This window comes from Protopterus annectens, chromosome 13.part0, assembly GCF_019279795.1.
Source record: "Protopterus annectens isolate FY-2018-M chromosome 13.part0, PAN1.0, whole genome shotgun sequence".
NCBI lineage: Eukaryota > Metazoa > Chordata > Ceratodontiformes > Protopteridae > Protopterus > Protopterus annectens.
In genome coordinates, this window is record NC_056747.1 from 529,983,061 (window position 1) to 530,001,882 (window position 18,822).

The 18,822-nt window shown below is 37.2% G+C and overlaps 1 protein-coding gene across 1 annotated transcript in view; it reads right to left on the reverse strand.

The window, feature by feature from the left end:
• Positions 1 to 18,822, reverse strand: part of LOC122787440 (4-hydroxyphenylpyruvate dioxygenase-like) — a 705,402-nt gene that overhangs the window by 9,953 nt on the left and 676,627 nt on the right. Inside the window, exon 13 of the mRNA XM_044054155.1 lies at positions 7,698 to 7,814. Coding sequence (XP_043910090.1) covers positions 7,698 to 7,814 — 117 coding nt within the window. The remainder of the gene's footprint in view (positions 1 to 7,697; positions 7,815 to 18,822) is intronic.

The following is an 18,822-nucleotide window of genomic DNA, read 5'->3' on the forward strand; positions in this document are numbered from 1 at the left end:
GGGAATAACAATGGTACGCCGCCCCTAGGGGGGCAGGGGTCCGGAAGCCTTCCTGACAAGCCCTTTCAGCATCACTGCCCATCTTCGGAGGCAGTCGGGGGAAGATTGTCACTGTACCCAGAAGCCTGGCTATCCTTGACTCAAGACAAATGGGTACAGTCCATCATTCTATTCTATCCCTTTCCAAATCAGTCAAAATCCCTTCCAGATGTTCCACCGCTCAAAGGGATCTAGCAGCTTTGGAAATTTCAAAACTGCTTGCAAAAGAGCAATTCAGCCAGTGCCAGCAGACCAACAAGGATCCGGAATCTACTCAAGGTTCTTTTAGTTCCAAAGAAAACAGGGGACTGGAGACCGATATTGGATCTCAGTGTCTTGAACAAATCAGTCAAGAAAACAAGATTTCGGATGGTCACGCTGCAATCCATCCTTCCCTTTGGGCAAAGGAAACTGGATGTGCTCTATAGACCTTCGGGATGCGTACTATCACATAAAAATGAACAGATGCTCCAGAAGATTCCTCCGCTTCAGGCTGGGAACCAGTCATTTTCAGTTCAGGGCCCTGCCCTTTGGTCTCACCACTGCCCCGGTGTTTACCAAATGCATGGCAGTGGTAGCTTCTCACCTGAGGCGACAAGGATTCCAGGTGTTTCCATATTTGGACGACTGGCTCCTCACACCTCCCACCAACCATCTCCTTCTGATCGCCAGAGATTATACTTTTCGCGTTTGTCAAAAACTCGTTATTTCAATAAATTCCTAAAATTCTGTTTTGTCGCCGTACTATTACTTACATAGGCAAATCTAGATACTATAAACATGTCTGCAAGACTAACACATGAAAGGATATCAGAGATTCACAAATTGGTATCACTCCTTCTCAACAACAACAGAATCAAAGCGAGGTTAGTTCTAAAGGTGTTGGGAATCATGGCAGCGCCATACCTCTCCTTCCATTAGCCAGATACCACATGCGGATCCTTCAGTGGATGCTTTTACTCAATGGTCATACCAGGAACTCCCAATGTCTCACACCATTGTGATCACGTGCAAAAGCATCTCATGTGGTGGATGTCGTCCCCCCAGCTCCTGTCGGGAAGACCCTTTGTTCCCCCTCCTCCGGTTGCTTCACTGACGGATGCCTCCTGATCGGGTGGGGGCATTATCAGGGCAGGACAGTCCAGGGCACATGGCAGACTTGCACATAAATGTTCTGGAGATGAGAGCAGTGCTTTTAGCGTTGCAAGCCCTTCAAGACTCTCTTCCCTTGGGAACAATTGCAATCCAGACAGACAATATGTCTGTAGTGTGGTACATCAACAAACAAGGCGGAACCAGATCATACCCCTGTGTCGAAGCACTCAGACTGTGGCAATGATTTCTTCTCAGCGTTTTCTGATACATCCCGGAAGTCCAATCATATTGCGGACAAGTTGAGCAGAGCTATTCTCATGCCTCACGAGTGGTCTCTGAAAGACTCTGTAGTGAGAGAAATTTTTCTCAAGTGGGGTCAGCCTTGCTGCGATCTTTTGCTACTCCCCAAAACAGCAAGTGCAGAGAATATTTCACTCTATTCCCTTTACCAGGCCAACCCAGCAGAGGCGCTGTAGTCCAAGTTTGGCCCCGGGACTTCTGTATGCATTTCCTCCTTTCCCACTGATCTCTCAAGTAATTCAGAAAGCTATCGCTCGGAAGGCCTCCTTGATCCTCATTGCTCCTTACTGGCCTCGACAAGTGTGGTTCCCCTTTCTACATCGTTTTCTCTTGGGCGACCTTGGAATCTGGACCTAGTTCCAGATCTTTTGATCCATCAGTCGGGTCAGTTTCTTGTCCCTCCCTCTCTGAACCTCACTGCTTGGTTCCTCCAGTTCCAACAGGCTTCCTCAATTATCTCACTCTGTTAGAGATATATTGATAGCTTCCCATAAATCTTCCACTCGAAAGATTTATTTGAGTAAGTGGAACGCTTCTCAAATTGGGCACAAGGAAAGGACATAGATCCTTCACCCATCCAACTAGTCCTTGATTTTCTAGCTGAACTCTTCCATGCAGGTTCATCTCCATCTACACTTAAGGTTCAATTGGCAGCTATTTCTAACTTCCATGTGGGTATTTCTGAATCTGCCCTAATGTCCCACAAACTTTGCAAAGCCTTTTTGAAAGGAGTTTTCTTCTCAGACCTCCTATAAGAAATCCTCCTTCTCCTTGGGACCTAAATTTAGTTCTTGCTTCTTTGATTCTTTCCCCTTTCGAACCTGCAGCTTCCTGTTCTTTGAAATTGTTATCATGGAAAACTCTCTTTCTGGTAGCTATTACATCAGCTAGAAGAGTTTCAGAACTTCAAGCACTCAGTTGGCCTAAGGTGGTCTCGACATCAAATCTAAACCAAAGCATTGACCTCCTGTCTTTTTCCAGAGTATTCCAATAGGTCGGAACAAAAATTACACTGCCTGGATGTTCATCGTCAATTGAGGTACTACTTGGATAGAACAAAACAATTCAGAAAATCTGGTCAGCTGTTTGTCTCCTAAAGCAGAAAGGGACTTTCAGTTTCAAAGGTATCATTATCCAGATGGCTAACATCTTTGATTTCCCTGGTATATGAGATTAGGCAACAAAAATTGCCTAATAAACCTAAAGCCCATTCTACCAGAGCTTTGGCTACTTCCTTAGCCTTCCAAGACAGACTGCCTATTGACACCATTTTGGGCTACTCCTCACACTTTTATTTCTCATTATAAGTTGGATTTAGCTTCTAGGCATAGAGCTAACTTTGGTTCCACTGTTCTCAGGAGTCTGTCCATGTTAGTTGTCTTCTTCTACCCTCCTTCCCCTGGCCTGGACAGACCTAGAGGAGTTGTGATTGTGACCTCTCTTTCTACCACTTCTTTCTTAGACATTATGCTTTTGCATATTTCCTAGTTCAGGGATGTAGGTCACCTTCTTTCTTCCTGTGGTTAGAGGTGGACTTTGTTTACAGTTATACTGTTACTTGGAACCAACTCAACTAACATGGAACGTTATGGTAAGAACATAACTTCTATTTTTTTTGCCAGCACTGTCTTAAATGAGAGCACTGCATAAAGACCTAACATTTCTTTGCACAATAAATGAACTAACACATGATGAAACTATCACTTTAAACATGGCTCATAGTCACATATACTGAAAACTTCCTAGTAGATCCTACAACAAAATTACATTTAATTAAAAAAAAATAATGAAAGCCCGGACTGTGATCCAGGTGATCCAAGTTCAGTTAACTGGTCAGGCAGCGAAGGAAATGGGCATGGTAGGAGGGGAAATATGCAGTTTTCAGTTTGCCCATCCTGGGGAAGAATTTGTTTCTACTGCATACATCCAGATACTTCCCAGTGGAGACCAGTAAGCATTTCCTAGCTGAAAGGCAGGCAACGACTGTTTACCTTCATATGTCCATAAATGACATATGCGAACGCACTATTGTGCGACTCAAAAACATGAAAAACGTAATGTCGAACATCACCAAAGTTTGAAAATCAAAATCTGGAAAACCAGATTCGATGATTTTCGAACTACAAAGTCGAATGCATATCATAATGCAGGGGGGCAAGCCCCCCTGCACCCCCCCTACTTTAATATACTAACTCTGAGATCGCACTACAGTGGGGAAAGGGACCATTCCCTGATCCGCGCTATAGTGCAATCTGCACCCAAAATGTCGACTCTGCAATGAGCGAATGCCAATGTGCATTTGCTCATTGCACATTCAGACAATTTTTTTCGACTTTGTGAAAATTTGGGAACCTCCTTTCGACCTTCTTGTAATCGCCCATATGCATCATGCACATATGAAGGTAAACCGTCAACAGCTGTTTTTGTTAGCAAGGGTAGGACTTTGGTGGGTAGTCATCGGATCCTGGATTCACTCCCGTGCATTCATTTCATCGGGGAACGAGCGCCCTCCAGCACTTTTTGTTTCCACAGCAGGTATGGGTTTTTACAGGATTGGGTTGCTAGCCTGATGCCCAACCTTCCTCAGAGGATGCACTACACACTTGCATGCATGCACTCACACGTAGGGCCAATTTAGAGTGTCCAGTCTACCTACTGCATGTCTTTGGAATGTGGGAGGAAACTGGAGGACCTGGATGAAACCCACATGAACACATGGAGGACATGCAAACTCCACACATAAGGCATCCCAGCCGAAAACTGAACCGGGGAACCTCTTGCTGTGAGGCGGCAGAGCTAACCGTTACACCACTGCACTGTGTAGTCATTGGATAACGCATGTGAAATCATGCTGCACCCCGTTCCAATTAGGACTTCCTTTCTCCTGCCTATATAAAAATCCTCACCCTTATTAGCCGCATGTATTATGCCCAAAGTGCCTTTAAGCATTGAAAGTAATCTTAAAATTGCCCTTTAGTTTTATACTTGTGTTGTTTATGAAATATGACTATAAAATAAATAAGACTATAAAATGATCCCCTTGAAAATCCTGGACATTGGAGCTATAATTATGCATTGTCTTTGGAGAATGCAGCCTCATAATGCTGCTTTTTACCATATTTTGTCCTATAGTCAGTGTTACACACAACGGTACAGTGGTATAGTTGTCGCCTCACAGCAAGAGGTTGTCTGGTTCAATTCTCGGCTGGGGTGCCTTCTCTGTGGAGTCTGCATGTTCTCCCTATGTTCATGTGGGTTTTCTCTGAGTGCTCCAGTTTCCTCTCATGTTACAAAGACATGCATCTGGAGCATATTTCCCCAGACCTCCCTTGAAAATTGGCTTCATTCCAAGTCAGACTTTCCTGGTAAACAAAATGTTAAATAAAAAAATAAATAACGGTATATGATGCCTTTAAATCTTGCCTGTGTTCCATCTCTGTTTCCTCCAGTATTACTTCTATACATTAGAAGCCCTGCTCTGGGGTCATAATGGTTGTTTTCTGTTTATTAGCCATTCAGTCATATGACAAAATATGCTGTATGATGAAAAAAATAACTTCTGTTTGATCTGTTATTCAGATGTACAAACTGCTTGTTCTGAACTCTACTTTGAAGATCAGATTTCAGTAGATCCATTCTTGATCTTGAGGTCTTTTTTCATGAACAGCATTACTGGAAATTAGTTTCTGGTTGCATACACTGCATTTATTTATGTGTATGGCAAAATACATTTTTCTGTTTGCAGTTGCACTAGTTTGTGATCATGTGTCATAGTTTTGGCTCTCCTACTGAATGCTTGGATAAATCTTCCTGCTAAGCCATTCCTAGCTGGATGATAGAGTTGAATGTATTTTGTTTTAGATTTACAAAAAATGGTCATTATTAGGTCACACTGTTGCAGTAACCTAAGCTGCATGGGACGTATCCTGACAAGCATCAGACATCCAGCCAGTATTCAAAGCTTTTGGGCAACTTTCACGCACAGGCTTATAAGGGTATGAGGGATAAAGTAGCAGTTAAGAACAAACTCTCCCCTTCAGGCAGTGTACATTCTTTCAGAGACAAATTTTGTGGCAGATTACTTTAGCAGATCTGGGACAGACCCACACTAATGAATGTTTAAGTCTTCCTACAGATTCTCTATTAGTTGGATACTCCCCAGATAGATCTGTTTGCCTGTATTCTAAACAGAGTACCATGCTCAGTGGCTTTCTTATGAAGGGGACATTTTTATGTCTTCTCCTTCCTTTTTCTAATTGCAAAAGTCCTGCTCAAAATCCCAAAAGCCTAATCAAAATCTTGTTGATGTCCCCCTTTTGTCTCATTAGTTCTCCCTTCACTTTCACCTACCAAGGGCAGTCACCATACATTACCTCACATGATGGCCTGCAGACAACACAAGAATCTCTCATTCATCCAAACCTACAAACCCTAAATCTGACACTTTGGATGATCAGATTTCGATTCTGTTCAGGCAGATTTTTCTCTGAGGACATGCTATAGGTCTTACAGGAAGCTAGAATACCTGCAATAAGAAAATCTTATGTTTCCAAATGGAAGAGCTTTTCTCTTTGGTGCCAAAAAAAAACAGGAGACAAATGGTATTCCATATCATTCTTTCTTATTTGTGTGAGCTTCTTAATTCAGGACTGGCATATTCTTCTATAAAAACAGATGCCTTTCTCATTTTTCACAAAGATAGGGTAACTGTCAGAACAAATCCTTCTTTTATGCTTAAACTGGTCATTGAACTCTCTTTGAACCCGTCTATTAATCCACTTGCCTTTTTCCTTTGAAGATGACTGAACAGTCCTGCACCCAAGAGGAATTACAAACCAGACTGTTGATCATAGCAATTTCCAGAACGTGACAAGAGAAAAGTTCACATCATGGAAGGATGAGGGATCAGACCATTTACCAGAAAGATGAATGGCCAAATAAAACATCATTTAGTGACAGAGATGTGGTTACACCCCTGAAAAACCTATCCAGGTCAGTGTTATAAGTCTTGTCAGGCCACAGACATGTTATACTGAGCACCTGAGAGGTTCTGTCAGAGACTTAATCTATTGGAGAACGCATATTTTTCAAAAATAACAGTATGACTGCTACTAAAATAAGTATTGGACATAATTATTGTTAGTAAATAGCACTGCTAAGTCATATGATGAGGTTTCATTTTATACTGTAAAAAACTAAGGTATTTGTACCAACATGATAATTTAATAGGGTTCAAAGTTGTTGGTTCAAAGACTGTAACGTATGCCAAATAAATGTTTCAGCACATGTTAAATAAATGGGTTTCAAATAAACGTGTTCAAAGACAGTAATGCAAACACCACTTGACTTCTGTTCTATCTGAAAATATAACCTAAAATGTATACCATTAAGTAGTAATCTCTGCTTGCATCTATGTTGTTTTCACCTTTTGTGAAAAGGGAAGTGTGCAGCATATGTGCTGATTCATGCATATGAAGAATATATAAGTACGTACCAGTTGAGTGTGCCATTTGAGCAGAAACAAGTGGGTAAACTATGTCCTGAACCACTGCTCTAATCTCCATATTTTGATGTTGTACTGTGAATGTATGCTAGGTAAATACACAGCAGCCGATAATACATTTTGTGCTTTACCAACAATTGTAACTAACATAAGAACACCAAAACTATATAAACCATTCCTTCCTTAAAAAAGAAGCAGTTAATCATCCAAATACAAGAAAATTGCCTATGTTTTTAGTGGCTGACATTACTGAGAAGATAGTTTAACAATTCATTTGAAATCCCTTTATACCAAATGATGATATTTTGCACTAGTAAATGTCTAATGGCTAGGTCATTTAAATTCTTGAATGCTATACAACTCTAAAATAACAGTTACAGTTGTATTACAGATATCTAGCACTTAGGTGAGGAAACCATAGACATATATGTGGTACAGTAGCTTGCAGACACCAGGTCTTTGCAGATCTGAATTCACAGACTCCCTTTGCATTAGAAATCATACCAAAAACAAGGCCAGAACTGATTTTAAGAAGCAGCAATTTGTTGCATTGACTGTAAATTTAACATATTCCCTTGTAAACATTTCATTGAGCAAACAAACTTATTATTAGTCTAAATGAAGCATACATGTTACATTGCTACATAGATAGCTCCCTTTTCAAGCTAAATAAATTGCTAGTCTGTATATCATTTTATTGCTCTACTTGTGTAAATGTCAGTAGCAGTACAAGATACTGACTATCAGATAGGATACTCACATAATGGTTGTGCCGTTGGATTACCTCCAGGAAGACTGTGGGTCTATCCTGCATGGGTTTGGTGAATATCTGAAGCAAATAGCCCTTATCATCAAAGTCAACGAGAATCTTCAACTCCTGGGGAGAAAGGCAGAACAGTCAGATCTTCAAAATTAGATTTTATATTCAATATAACCAGAATTAGGTGGATTTATGGAGTAATCATAGTAGTCATTGCCAGTTGATGCCTCTTAAACATCACAGGTTTAACTACTTCAGCCATGTCTGTAACACTCCTCTACTTCACTTTAAACATTCAGTATTGCAACTAAGGCTTCTGCCAGATGATAACATTTCAAGATGGCTATTTAGAAGATGACTAAATCATATAGAAAAGTCTGCTTTGCTTGTTGTTAGTTACACTGTGTAAATAGAACAAATGAGAAAAAGACGAAAAACACAATACAGGTGGTACCTCGCAATTTGACCATCTCACAACTTAACCGTTTCGCAATTCAACTGCACTTTCTGCCACCTGGGCATCCCTCAGTTCAACTGCTGTCTTGCAATTTGACCAGAAAAGGAGGCTGAAAAATTGGTCATGGTTTCCTGTTGTTCTTGCATTGTTTATGTAGTGCAGTTGTTTCTTTTAAGTGTTGGGAAGAAGTGAAAAAAATGGGGCCAAAGAAGAGTGATATTGAAAAGAAGAAGGAAATCATAGGGAAAACTGAGAGAGGAGGTAAAATAGAATGGATAGCAGAAGAGTATGGCATGCCTGAGTCTACTGTCTCAACATTTTGGACAGCATCATAGGTGCTAAGGTGTAAAAATGAGCAACAAAGGTTTTGGACAAACACAGAAAAACAGTTCTTGAAGATATGGAGAAGATGCTTCTTGTTTGGATCCAAGAGAAGCAGATGATGGGAGATCCAATAACTCAGACTATGATCTGTGAGAAAGCTAAACTGACCTTTGAAGACCTGCAAAAAAACCTCCAGGAAGTAGTTCACAGCAGACAGTGGAATTTAAAGCAAGTAGGGGATGGTTCTTCAGATTTAAAAAAGAAGTGGCATTCACACTGTTCTGAGACAAGGAGAGGCAGCTACTGCTTCAAGAAGCTCTACATAAAAGCAGTCTTCTCAAGGCTCTTTGACGTGACCCATTCTTCAGATAAAACACTAAAGGAATTCTGGATGATTGAGTTCAACATTCTTCTTGCCATATCATTCATCAAAAATGCATGGGATGGAGTTTCGCAGAAAGCCCTTTGTGCAGCCTGGAGAAAACTGGTTCCTTCCTTTTCCCAGGGTGAAATTGTGGATGAAGCAGCTGAAGATGTTGAAGCAGCTGAAGTGTTGCAAGACATTGTTTCTACAGCAGAGCACCTGGACATAGGAAAGGTGGATGAGGAGGATGTGGAGGAACTGCTACAAGACCATGGTGCCAAACTCCCACTGGAGGAATTTACAGCACTTGGCAATGAGCACTTCTGAAAATGAGGATGTCAGGGGAAAAAGGACCTATGCCAACAGCTTGCATTAAAGAACTTTTATCCAACTGGGAGAAGGTGCAGGATGCAGTCATAGAGTGGCATCCCAACACAGGTGACATTAACAGAATCACAGACTTGTTTAACAACACAATCATGCACCACTTCAAGACCATCCTGGAAAACAGGGAGAGACAAGTCACCCTGGGCAATTTTTTTTTTCACCTACACCTGCCAAAAAATAGAGGAAACAGGCAGGACAGGGTGAAGACGACTCCCCTTCCAACAACTAAAGACTAATTGGACTCTGTAAATAATGTAAATATGGTGACTAGTTCAGTTTTTGGCATGGACACTGGTAGGGCTGGGCAGAGAGAATGGGCACAAGTGTATGATGCTGACTCACCTCAATGAATGAGCCAAGTAGGGGAGCCACTGTTCAAAGTCCTGGAGAGGGATTAAAAAAAATCAGACACACCAGTATACACTGTATTGTGTGTTATTTATAATTTATATCAGATTAAAGTGAACTAAATAAAAACAATCATAATCAGAAACAACAGAGATTCATTTCATAACTGCTATTGCACAATGATGTAATGAGCATGCATTTTAGCTGGACAGGAAACATGTTAGCCTGCATTCTTAGATGGATTTAACATTAAGTAAATTTGTATGTGGCATGTGAGCCATAGTTTTAGGAATGTACAGTACTCCTCCATTCCTCCCCCACCTCCTGTCCTCCATTTAAAAGAAGTTCTACACTTCAAATCACGGTGAGCTACATTTTTAAATTTTTTTTTTTTTTTAGTGTATTTTTTTTTATTTTGCTTGGGCTGGGAATGAATGAAACCATTTTCTATACATTTGAATGGGAAATGGCCTCTCGCGATTCAACCGTTTCACAATTCAACCGCTGTTCCAGAATGGATTATAGTTGAATTGTGAGGTACTGTCTGTATCACATCAGTAATCAGACTAAAAGAAGTTCAGTTCTTGCAGCCACTTTAAACACTAAAATATCTCGTATTATTTAAAATATATACTAAATCTATAGAGACAATAGAGTAAATGTTTTAATTGATTGTGCAGTATATTAAGGCATTTACTAGCTTCATTAATTTAATTTTTTAGTGTAAAAAAGCCTCTGTTGAAAGCTTATTGTAGTGCTTAATATTAAAACATTTATCAGTGGAACTTGGTGTGCTGTTTGTTTTATCTCATGAACATTTCAGTCGATTTTGTCAACACCTTTTTAATGATATCTACAATTTATTTTAAGTATAATTCAGAGCTTTATTAATTTTCTAGCCTACTAGCACAGTTTTAATGCTGCCATAGTATAATGTAGAATAAAAGAATACCAAATTGCAAACATAGAAACACATAAATATATAATTTGTTGGTAAATACGATCTGTATGAGCCACCTAATGTGTGGCTGAAAAGGGTCAGTAGATCAGCCCACCTACCCACTGAACAAATGATAAGGAAATAAATAATGTGTTAATTATCCTGTACAGTATATACAAACTGCAATACATTGTTAACCAACATGGTATGCCTTCTACACCTACTAGAATGGTGTTATGTAAATCTGGTGTTTCACCATAGCTACTGACCCTACAACTTTCTCAGGATGGCTTGTTGTTTCTTGCATTACCTCCAAACCATTCTCTAGGTTTTAGAAATGAGGACTTGATTTTTCACATATCATCCGAGAGATAATGCCTTTTTGGTATTGCTAAGTCTCCTGAGGTACTTAAATGTTCCTGTCACATTCAGTCTCTGAATTCTTTCTTCTGTTACACATGGCCTGGTTTTAAGTGACATTATTCATAAGTATTCTGCACCCCAGTGGTCAAGAAATTATATCAAAGCACATAGCACTCTTCATTCCAGACAGTATTCCCAAACACTAACCACTCAGCATATAATTGCTTTTAATTTGCACATCATTAAGATTAAAGCAAATAAAATCATTTAGATACAATATTGCAGTGTAATATGTAGATTAAACTACTTATGGTATCCCAGAAGAGAAAGCAGGTGGTGGTGGACTACAAGCTTTTAAATTTAGAATTTTAGACTGAGTTGAAAAAGCATTTAATAATACTGTCAGATATGGAGTTGGCAGAGTAACTGTTAAAAGACTAAAAGAGATTGTGTAACAATGATAGACTTTGTTACCTCTCTACACTCCACCTATTCAGCTTTCTATATAAATATACTGAATAGCTATAACAACAGTTATTTGGATGCTACACTGTTCTTGTTGTCTGTACAGAAAAAATTCCTAAATTTTAGGTACAGTTCTAAGCATAAGGCATTACAGTGTTTTCATGTAATCAATAGAGAAGCTAAGATCTGAGTTAATTAAGAAGCAATTACTCAGTAGGTGATTTCAGACTGTATTGACCAAAGATAGAGTGACCTTACCCATGCTGATTTTCTGTCCATAGCAACAGACTTATATGTTAAAGAAGATGACATGGCTTATCTGTTAGAAGATCCTGAAGTTATAGAACTCCTACTGCCAATGAAATTGCTGCAGCCACATATTTATTCAGAAACACAGCACATTGATAAGCCCATAAATACTTCACTGGTGTGCATATTAGCTGCTATCCAAAGCGCTAATTCACTCTGCACTAAAGCAAAGTTCTAAACAGAATTTGTATAACCCTCAGATCTTTTTGCATATTTTTCCTTCCTTAGAAAGGAAGCAGTTAGTCATCCAAATACGAAAAAAAGAATTGCCTGTATTAGCTGCTACCACTCTTGGTAAGAAACCTCTTTACCCAATTGATGCTACTTTGCACTGGTAAATGCCCAATGGCTCAGTCATTTAAATTCTAGAATGCTATGTCCAGCACCTAGGTATAGCAGTTAACTGTTGCTAGCTCACAGTGCTTGTATCACCAGTGCAGTGAGGTGCCTTTTATGTAGAGCCTGCATTTTCTCCCTGTGTTCACCTAAGAGTTTGCCTGGTACTCAGGTTTCCTTCCTCATCTCAGACACATGTCACAGATAACCTGGCTATCCTCCAAGTTGTGCATGCCATATGTGACTGAGTACCTTTGTATTCTTCAATGAAATGGAACTCAATCCAGGAATAATTTATCTGCTTTTTACTGAGAGAAGTTTCAATTCACCTTTGATCCTGAATATGATTAAATGGGTGATCAGGGAATATGTGGCTTAATTGAATGAATATATGAATGAATTAATGCATACTGTGATACTGCGTACTCTATATTTCCTGTTTACTATGTTGCTACCAGATTGCCTTAGTGTTTAAAGCCATATTGGTAAAACTACTCTATTTTGCAGTTAACAAATGTGACCACTGTTTAAACTACGACTTCAGAAAACTGGAGGGCAAATGATATTTTGACATTGCATTTAAATTGTCATGACTGTGTTGCTACATTTTTCATTACATTTTCTTCTGGATGTAGCTAAAACTAATCCTGTGTAAACTGTTTCACTTGTTTAGTTTTCCAAACAATAAATGATCAAACAGTTAAAAAAATCTTGCTATGCTCTAGAAACCTTAAATTCACATCTTTCCTCTTATTTACTGTTTGATAATTTAATCAAAATTAATTTAGATTGGGCTAGTAGGAACTTCAGTGAGACTCTGACTGTATGTGATGTTGGACTCTGTATCCCATTGTCCTTTCAATAATCAGTACCTATTTCACTTAGATGTGATTCCATTAATTTACTTGAGCTCCACCATTCTGAAGGAGAAAGCCCTAATAGCAGCCCATATAACCCCAGACTGACTAGCAACCAATCCTTGAAGGAGCTGGCCATGGAGAGTGCAAGTGAGCAACTGATGCCAGCACACTCATCTTTTTTTGGGAGGAGGGGGTTGGCAAGGTGTCTCAGTTTACAGATATGCTGACACTTGCTGAAGAATGAGTAGCAAAGCATGTAGTAAATTATCAGGGAATGTGTGCTTGGCTCTGTAATAGAAGACATATATGCTGTAGCTGTCATCATGCATGTGTGGAAGCAAAAGCATGCTCTGAATGGTGTAGCACGCCCTCAGCTTGACGAGTGCATATATGTCAATCCACCAAAAGATGGGGTTAGGCCAGCATCAGAGAACATTCTGATGATGTGTCCAAGATGGTGAACAGTTAGCAACACTGTTTTTTTTAGCTCTGCTTCATTTTAACATATCTGACAGGATTTTTACTAAAAATTTCAAATAAATAGTTTCATAATTTGATGGATTTATAGTTGAACATCTGCTGAAAGATTTACTACAAAAAATAAGTTTGAAACTATTTTAATTGTTTTTTTCTGTCAAGAAAACTAGAAAGAACTAATTGTCTTAAAATGAGCCACTCTAAGCCCAATGTACAGGACAGTACTATGACAAAAGACATACAGGTTATACTAAGTAACATCAGTGAGTTATCTATAAAGACAGATAAATTAGAAAGCAAAATGGACACATTTAAAGGGGAAGGTAAAAAAAAAAGTTGAAGTGCTGGGTGAATATCTTAAACAACAGTCATCACAAATCTCGGGTATAGAAGAAACAATGTCTGATTTTGATGGAAGATTACTTGAAAATGAGAATAACACTGAATTTCTTCTGAAACAAAACAACTTATTCTGGGAAAAATAGAAGACTTAAGAGGATAGATCTAGAAGGAATAACATCAGGATTGATGGGATTCCTGAAAAAGAAGGAGACAGTATGATTCAGTTCTGTAACACCTGGCTACCTAAAACTTTGAACCTGCCTGAAGCTTTTTTCCTTTGACATTGAAAGGGCACTTTCTAACTCATCTTTAAAAAAAAAACACCTTCACCAAGGTCAGTGGTCATAAGAATTTTCTCAAGTAAGTATAAGGATTTAGTCTTAAAAGGTGCACTCCAGTTAAAATCAAAGAAAATACTGTAAGATTTGACGACTATTCAACATTATAGTGTCAGAGAGAAAGGCATGTATGGACGACTATTCAACATTATAGTGTCAGAGAGAAAGGCATGTATGCCACTTGTTAAAAGCTTAAAGAAAAGCAATATTAAAGTACAAATCTTGATTCCAGCAACAATAAGGATTCACCTTCCAGAAGAAAAGAAGATTTTTAACACATTGGAAGATGCAATGGACTTTATAAAGAAAAATAAAATTCTAGAAAAAGCAGAAGAAATGGACTGAATCTGTCAACTTCTCTGAAGAGAAATGCAACTAGAGATGGTTGGTTAATAAAAGAAAAAACAGTAAAAACTGAAGGACAAATGAAAATCAATGACTTTCATGGTTATGAATTCTTATTAATTTAAAGAAGTGCTTGAATACTTATAAACAGGTGCTGAATATTACTTTTTACAAGGTAAAGCATTGATTTCTTTCTTTCCTTACTTCAGATGGTTACTAGTTCCCTTTTCAAAATGTTAGAGTTTGATTCATTTAGCTATATATGAAATTACAGCATCTTATTTTTATTTAGAGTTTAAAAAGTTAAACTATTCATTTTATTAAAAGTTAAGCATTATTATGTTGAAACTTACGTTAGGTGGCACAGTTTTTGATATTTTGGCACAGTTGAGTAATGTATTATTAAATATAATATAAGAAGCAACAAATGACACTAAAGAGGCATGTTAAGTTACATTTTGGGTTCTTAAATTGTCCAGTAGTGTGCTACTGATGGTATACTTGGCATGTGATAGCACCCAGGAAGAACATGCTATGTTATAAACAAAGTATAAAAAAATAACTTTTTAGTTATATAAACGTAACTATTGGAATAATATCAAACAATTAAAGTAGCAGTCACACTTTTACAAGTTAAACCTGGATCACACATAACTCATTCTTTTAATGCAAGTTTATATGCTGTGTCGCCTTCAAAAAATGACAGTCTGTTTGTATTAAACATCTCATACAACAGTGCTTGCTGAATCATTATATACTATTCCTTTAAGTGCAATGTCTTTTTAGTGTTGGGATACTCATATTTTTTGTTGTGTTTTTGGTGGTTTGGAGGGGTTTCAGAGATTGATGTGTGGTATGGAGGTTGCTTGGATTCACTTGTGAGCATTTTTGTGTGAATTGCAACTGATGTACTGTTCATTTTCAAGCCCTTATCATGAAAACCAGCTTGAAATGACTTACAGTCATGAGCACTTTTGTGATGCTGTGAGTTTGGAAAGTTCTAAGAACTGTCCAGGTGACTTCTTCCTGTCTAAAAGTAAATAATCGTAATATTTTGATTCGTATGCTAAGATGTCAAAGAATACAAGTTACATAATAAGCAGAAGACAGTGAATTGCGTTCTAAACCGTCAGTTATTACATAGTTCTGAATGCTTGCTACTGATAGTATACTTGACATGCAATAGCACTCAGGAAAGTTATGCTACATTATAAACAAAGTATAAAGTATATAGTTACTTACGTATATAAAGTTATTATTGGAATAGTTTTTTTAGTGGTTAACATACTTTGAATTTTTACTGTTGTTTTTTAGTGGTTTGAAAGGGTTTGAGGGATTGATGTATAATGTTGAGGTGGCTTGGTGTCACTCGTGAACACCTTTGTGTGAATTGTTGCTGATAAGCTGTTCATTTGCAAGTTCTTGTCATGACAACCAGCTTGAAGCACTTTAATTAGAGTCACAAACACATTTGTGATGCTGCGGGAGTTCTGAAAATTCTAAGAACTGTCCAGGTTACTTCTTCCTGTCTAAAAGTAAATAATCATAATATTTTGAATCATATGCTAAGATGTCAATGAATACAAGTTATATAATAAGCAAAAGACAATGGACTGCACTCTAAACCACTGTCAATTTTTAAATAGTTCTGAATGCTTGCAGTATACCAAAATGATAGTTTATATACTAGCCTATAGAATGAGACTTCTGATAAAAAATTAGGATTGTGTTTCTCTGTTATTGTCTCTTTTTAGTGATAACAACACTTAATATCTTAGAATAATTTATTATGGAAAGTTTGAATCTTAAAATGGAAGTTTTTTCAGATGTTTGTTCAGATACTATTAGACATAACACTTAAGGAAAAATAGGAGTGATTCTAACAGTAGTACTACTGTAGATTAAAGAGTATCAAATATATAAGGGTAAATATAAATGTTCTATTATATGATACTCTACACTAGGCGTATAGCTAAAATATAAAACCTAGGAGTATAGTGATAGTACAAGACATAGTATACAAACAGAAATAGAAAGAGATCATAATAAGTAAGTAAGTATGTCTATTGTTAAAGAATATAAATAGGCCTACAAGGGTGGGAGGTTGGCACAGTGGTTAAGGTGTTCACCTTATATTTACAAAGTGAATAATTTGATTCTCACATAGGGTAATTGGCAGGGCTTGGAATGGCCCACAAGGACATTTAGCCTAGTACTAATTTATAAACTTATGATCCTATGAACAACTTTAAACATAGTAAATAAAATAGAAAAAATATAAAATCATCTCATCTATAAATTAATAAATATGAAAATAGCAATTGAATTCCTTGCTGTAGTAGACCAGGGAGATAATACAGGGTACAGGGAAAGATTATTGTAGAGACATTCTTATTCATAATAACTCACTGACGGGCTTTTTAAAGAATACTAAAAATATGACACACATTAATATGAGTCAGAAGCATGAGCTAAGCATTGTTAGTCTAATGGAGAGTTTGACAGGTACCTTGTTCATCTTTTTCAACAAACTAAGAATAATTATTCCATGGTAGAATGTTTTAGGGTTGTATCATTAGCTAATTTTTTATTTGCTTCAAAGGTTTTGTCCATAGATGAAGATTTCATATTTTTATATATAAAGTATATAATAGGTTCTGTACATAAATGTGATTTCTTATGTCTGTTTTTTTTCTCGTATATAAATGCCTGATTTTAAATGCATATCTATTAATATTAATGGATTGAATCATCCAGTAAAGAAGGGAGGTTTTTCAAATACTTGCAATTACTAACTGGGAAAAGCCGAAAGGCAAAGCTCAAATAGTATTTCTACAGGAAACACATTTACTTAATAAAGATGTAAATAAGCTTTCATAATAATAAATAAATAATTATTTGGTTTTATCAGGTTCTGACTTTCAAGCTAAAAGAGGTACTCTAATTTCATGGAAGAACTTACCAGTAATGCCTAAAGTAAAAGATACCTATGTGATAAAAATGGTATGTTAAGCATTATTATAACTGAGTGGAACAGAAAACTGTATACATGGGTGAACTTTTATTGGATTCCTGAGGTTGGAGCTAAAGATGCAAAAAAATTACTTTAGCAGTATAGCCTGTTACATGAAAGATGAAGTCATAATGGCTGATGATTTTAATTGTAGTTTATCAAAGAATCCACTGCAGATAGAAAGCTGAGAATCACATCTTCATCAAACACATAACAAATGTTATAGTAAGCAGAGTCCTTCTGCCAAGAGTGAACCACACCACACGCCTCCAATAACGAAAATAGTATAAAATAAGCAAAATGAGACGCAGAAGGCTGTAAAATCCAGTATAAAAGGCCTTTACTTAGTGCAACAACACCCAGTATAAAAGGCCTTTACTTAGTGCAACAACACCCAGTATAAAAGGCCTTTACTTAGTGCAACAACACCAGTATAAAAGGCCTTTACTTAGTGCAACAACACGGTATAAAAGGCCTTTACTTAGTGCAACAACACCCAGTATAAAAGGCCTTTACTTAGTGCAACAACACCCAGTATAAAAGGCCTTTACTTAGTGCAACAACACCCAGTATAAAAGCCCTTTACTTAGTGCAACAACACCAGTATAAAAGGCCTTTACTTAGTGCAACAACACGGTATAAAAGGCCTTTACTTAGTGCAACAAGTAAAGGCCTTTTATAGTGGATTTTATAGCCTTCTGCGTCTCATTTTGCTTACATAACAAATGTTGTAAACCCAAATAATTTAAAGGATATATATGCACTAAGAAAAACAGACTTACTTAAATTAACACATTATTCATATAGATATTGAACACAAATAAATACTGATAACATTTTTGTCTCAAACAATCTATTATCACATATCAGAGAAGTTTCAATAGTTTCATGTCCATTATTAGACCATAATGCTATAATCTTTAATATTATTTTAAAAACTGACAATTTAATACATCACAGGAGATTATCAATGTATGTTATTAAAATAAAAGGATTCAAGGATTGGTATGTTAGAGATCAAAAATTTGCTACAAGTAAACATGAACGGTGAAGTACCTGAGTTTGTCCTGTGGGATTCACTAAAGGCTTACTTAAGTGAAAGGGTTACAAGCTAGTATATTAATAAAAGAAGAGAATGGGACAAAGAACTGAATATACTACAGGCCAAAATAGATACACTAAAGTTAAATCTAAAACCAGATGATATTATCAGTCAGTCAGATTCTAAACTGTAAAGTGTAAATAAACCTTGAAAAAACTTAAACTTCAGGCATATTCAGTAAACCCTTTAATCTTTCGTAAACTTGCTGTTAGGTTAAATAAAATGAATAAACTAAATCACGTCAATGAAATTATAACACATATAAATAATAAAGAAAGAAGAACAGATATTAAAGGTATTCTTCAGGGCTTCAAAATACTTTATGAAAATATAAATAATACAGATAACCTAGATA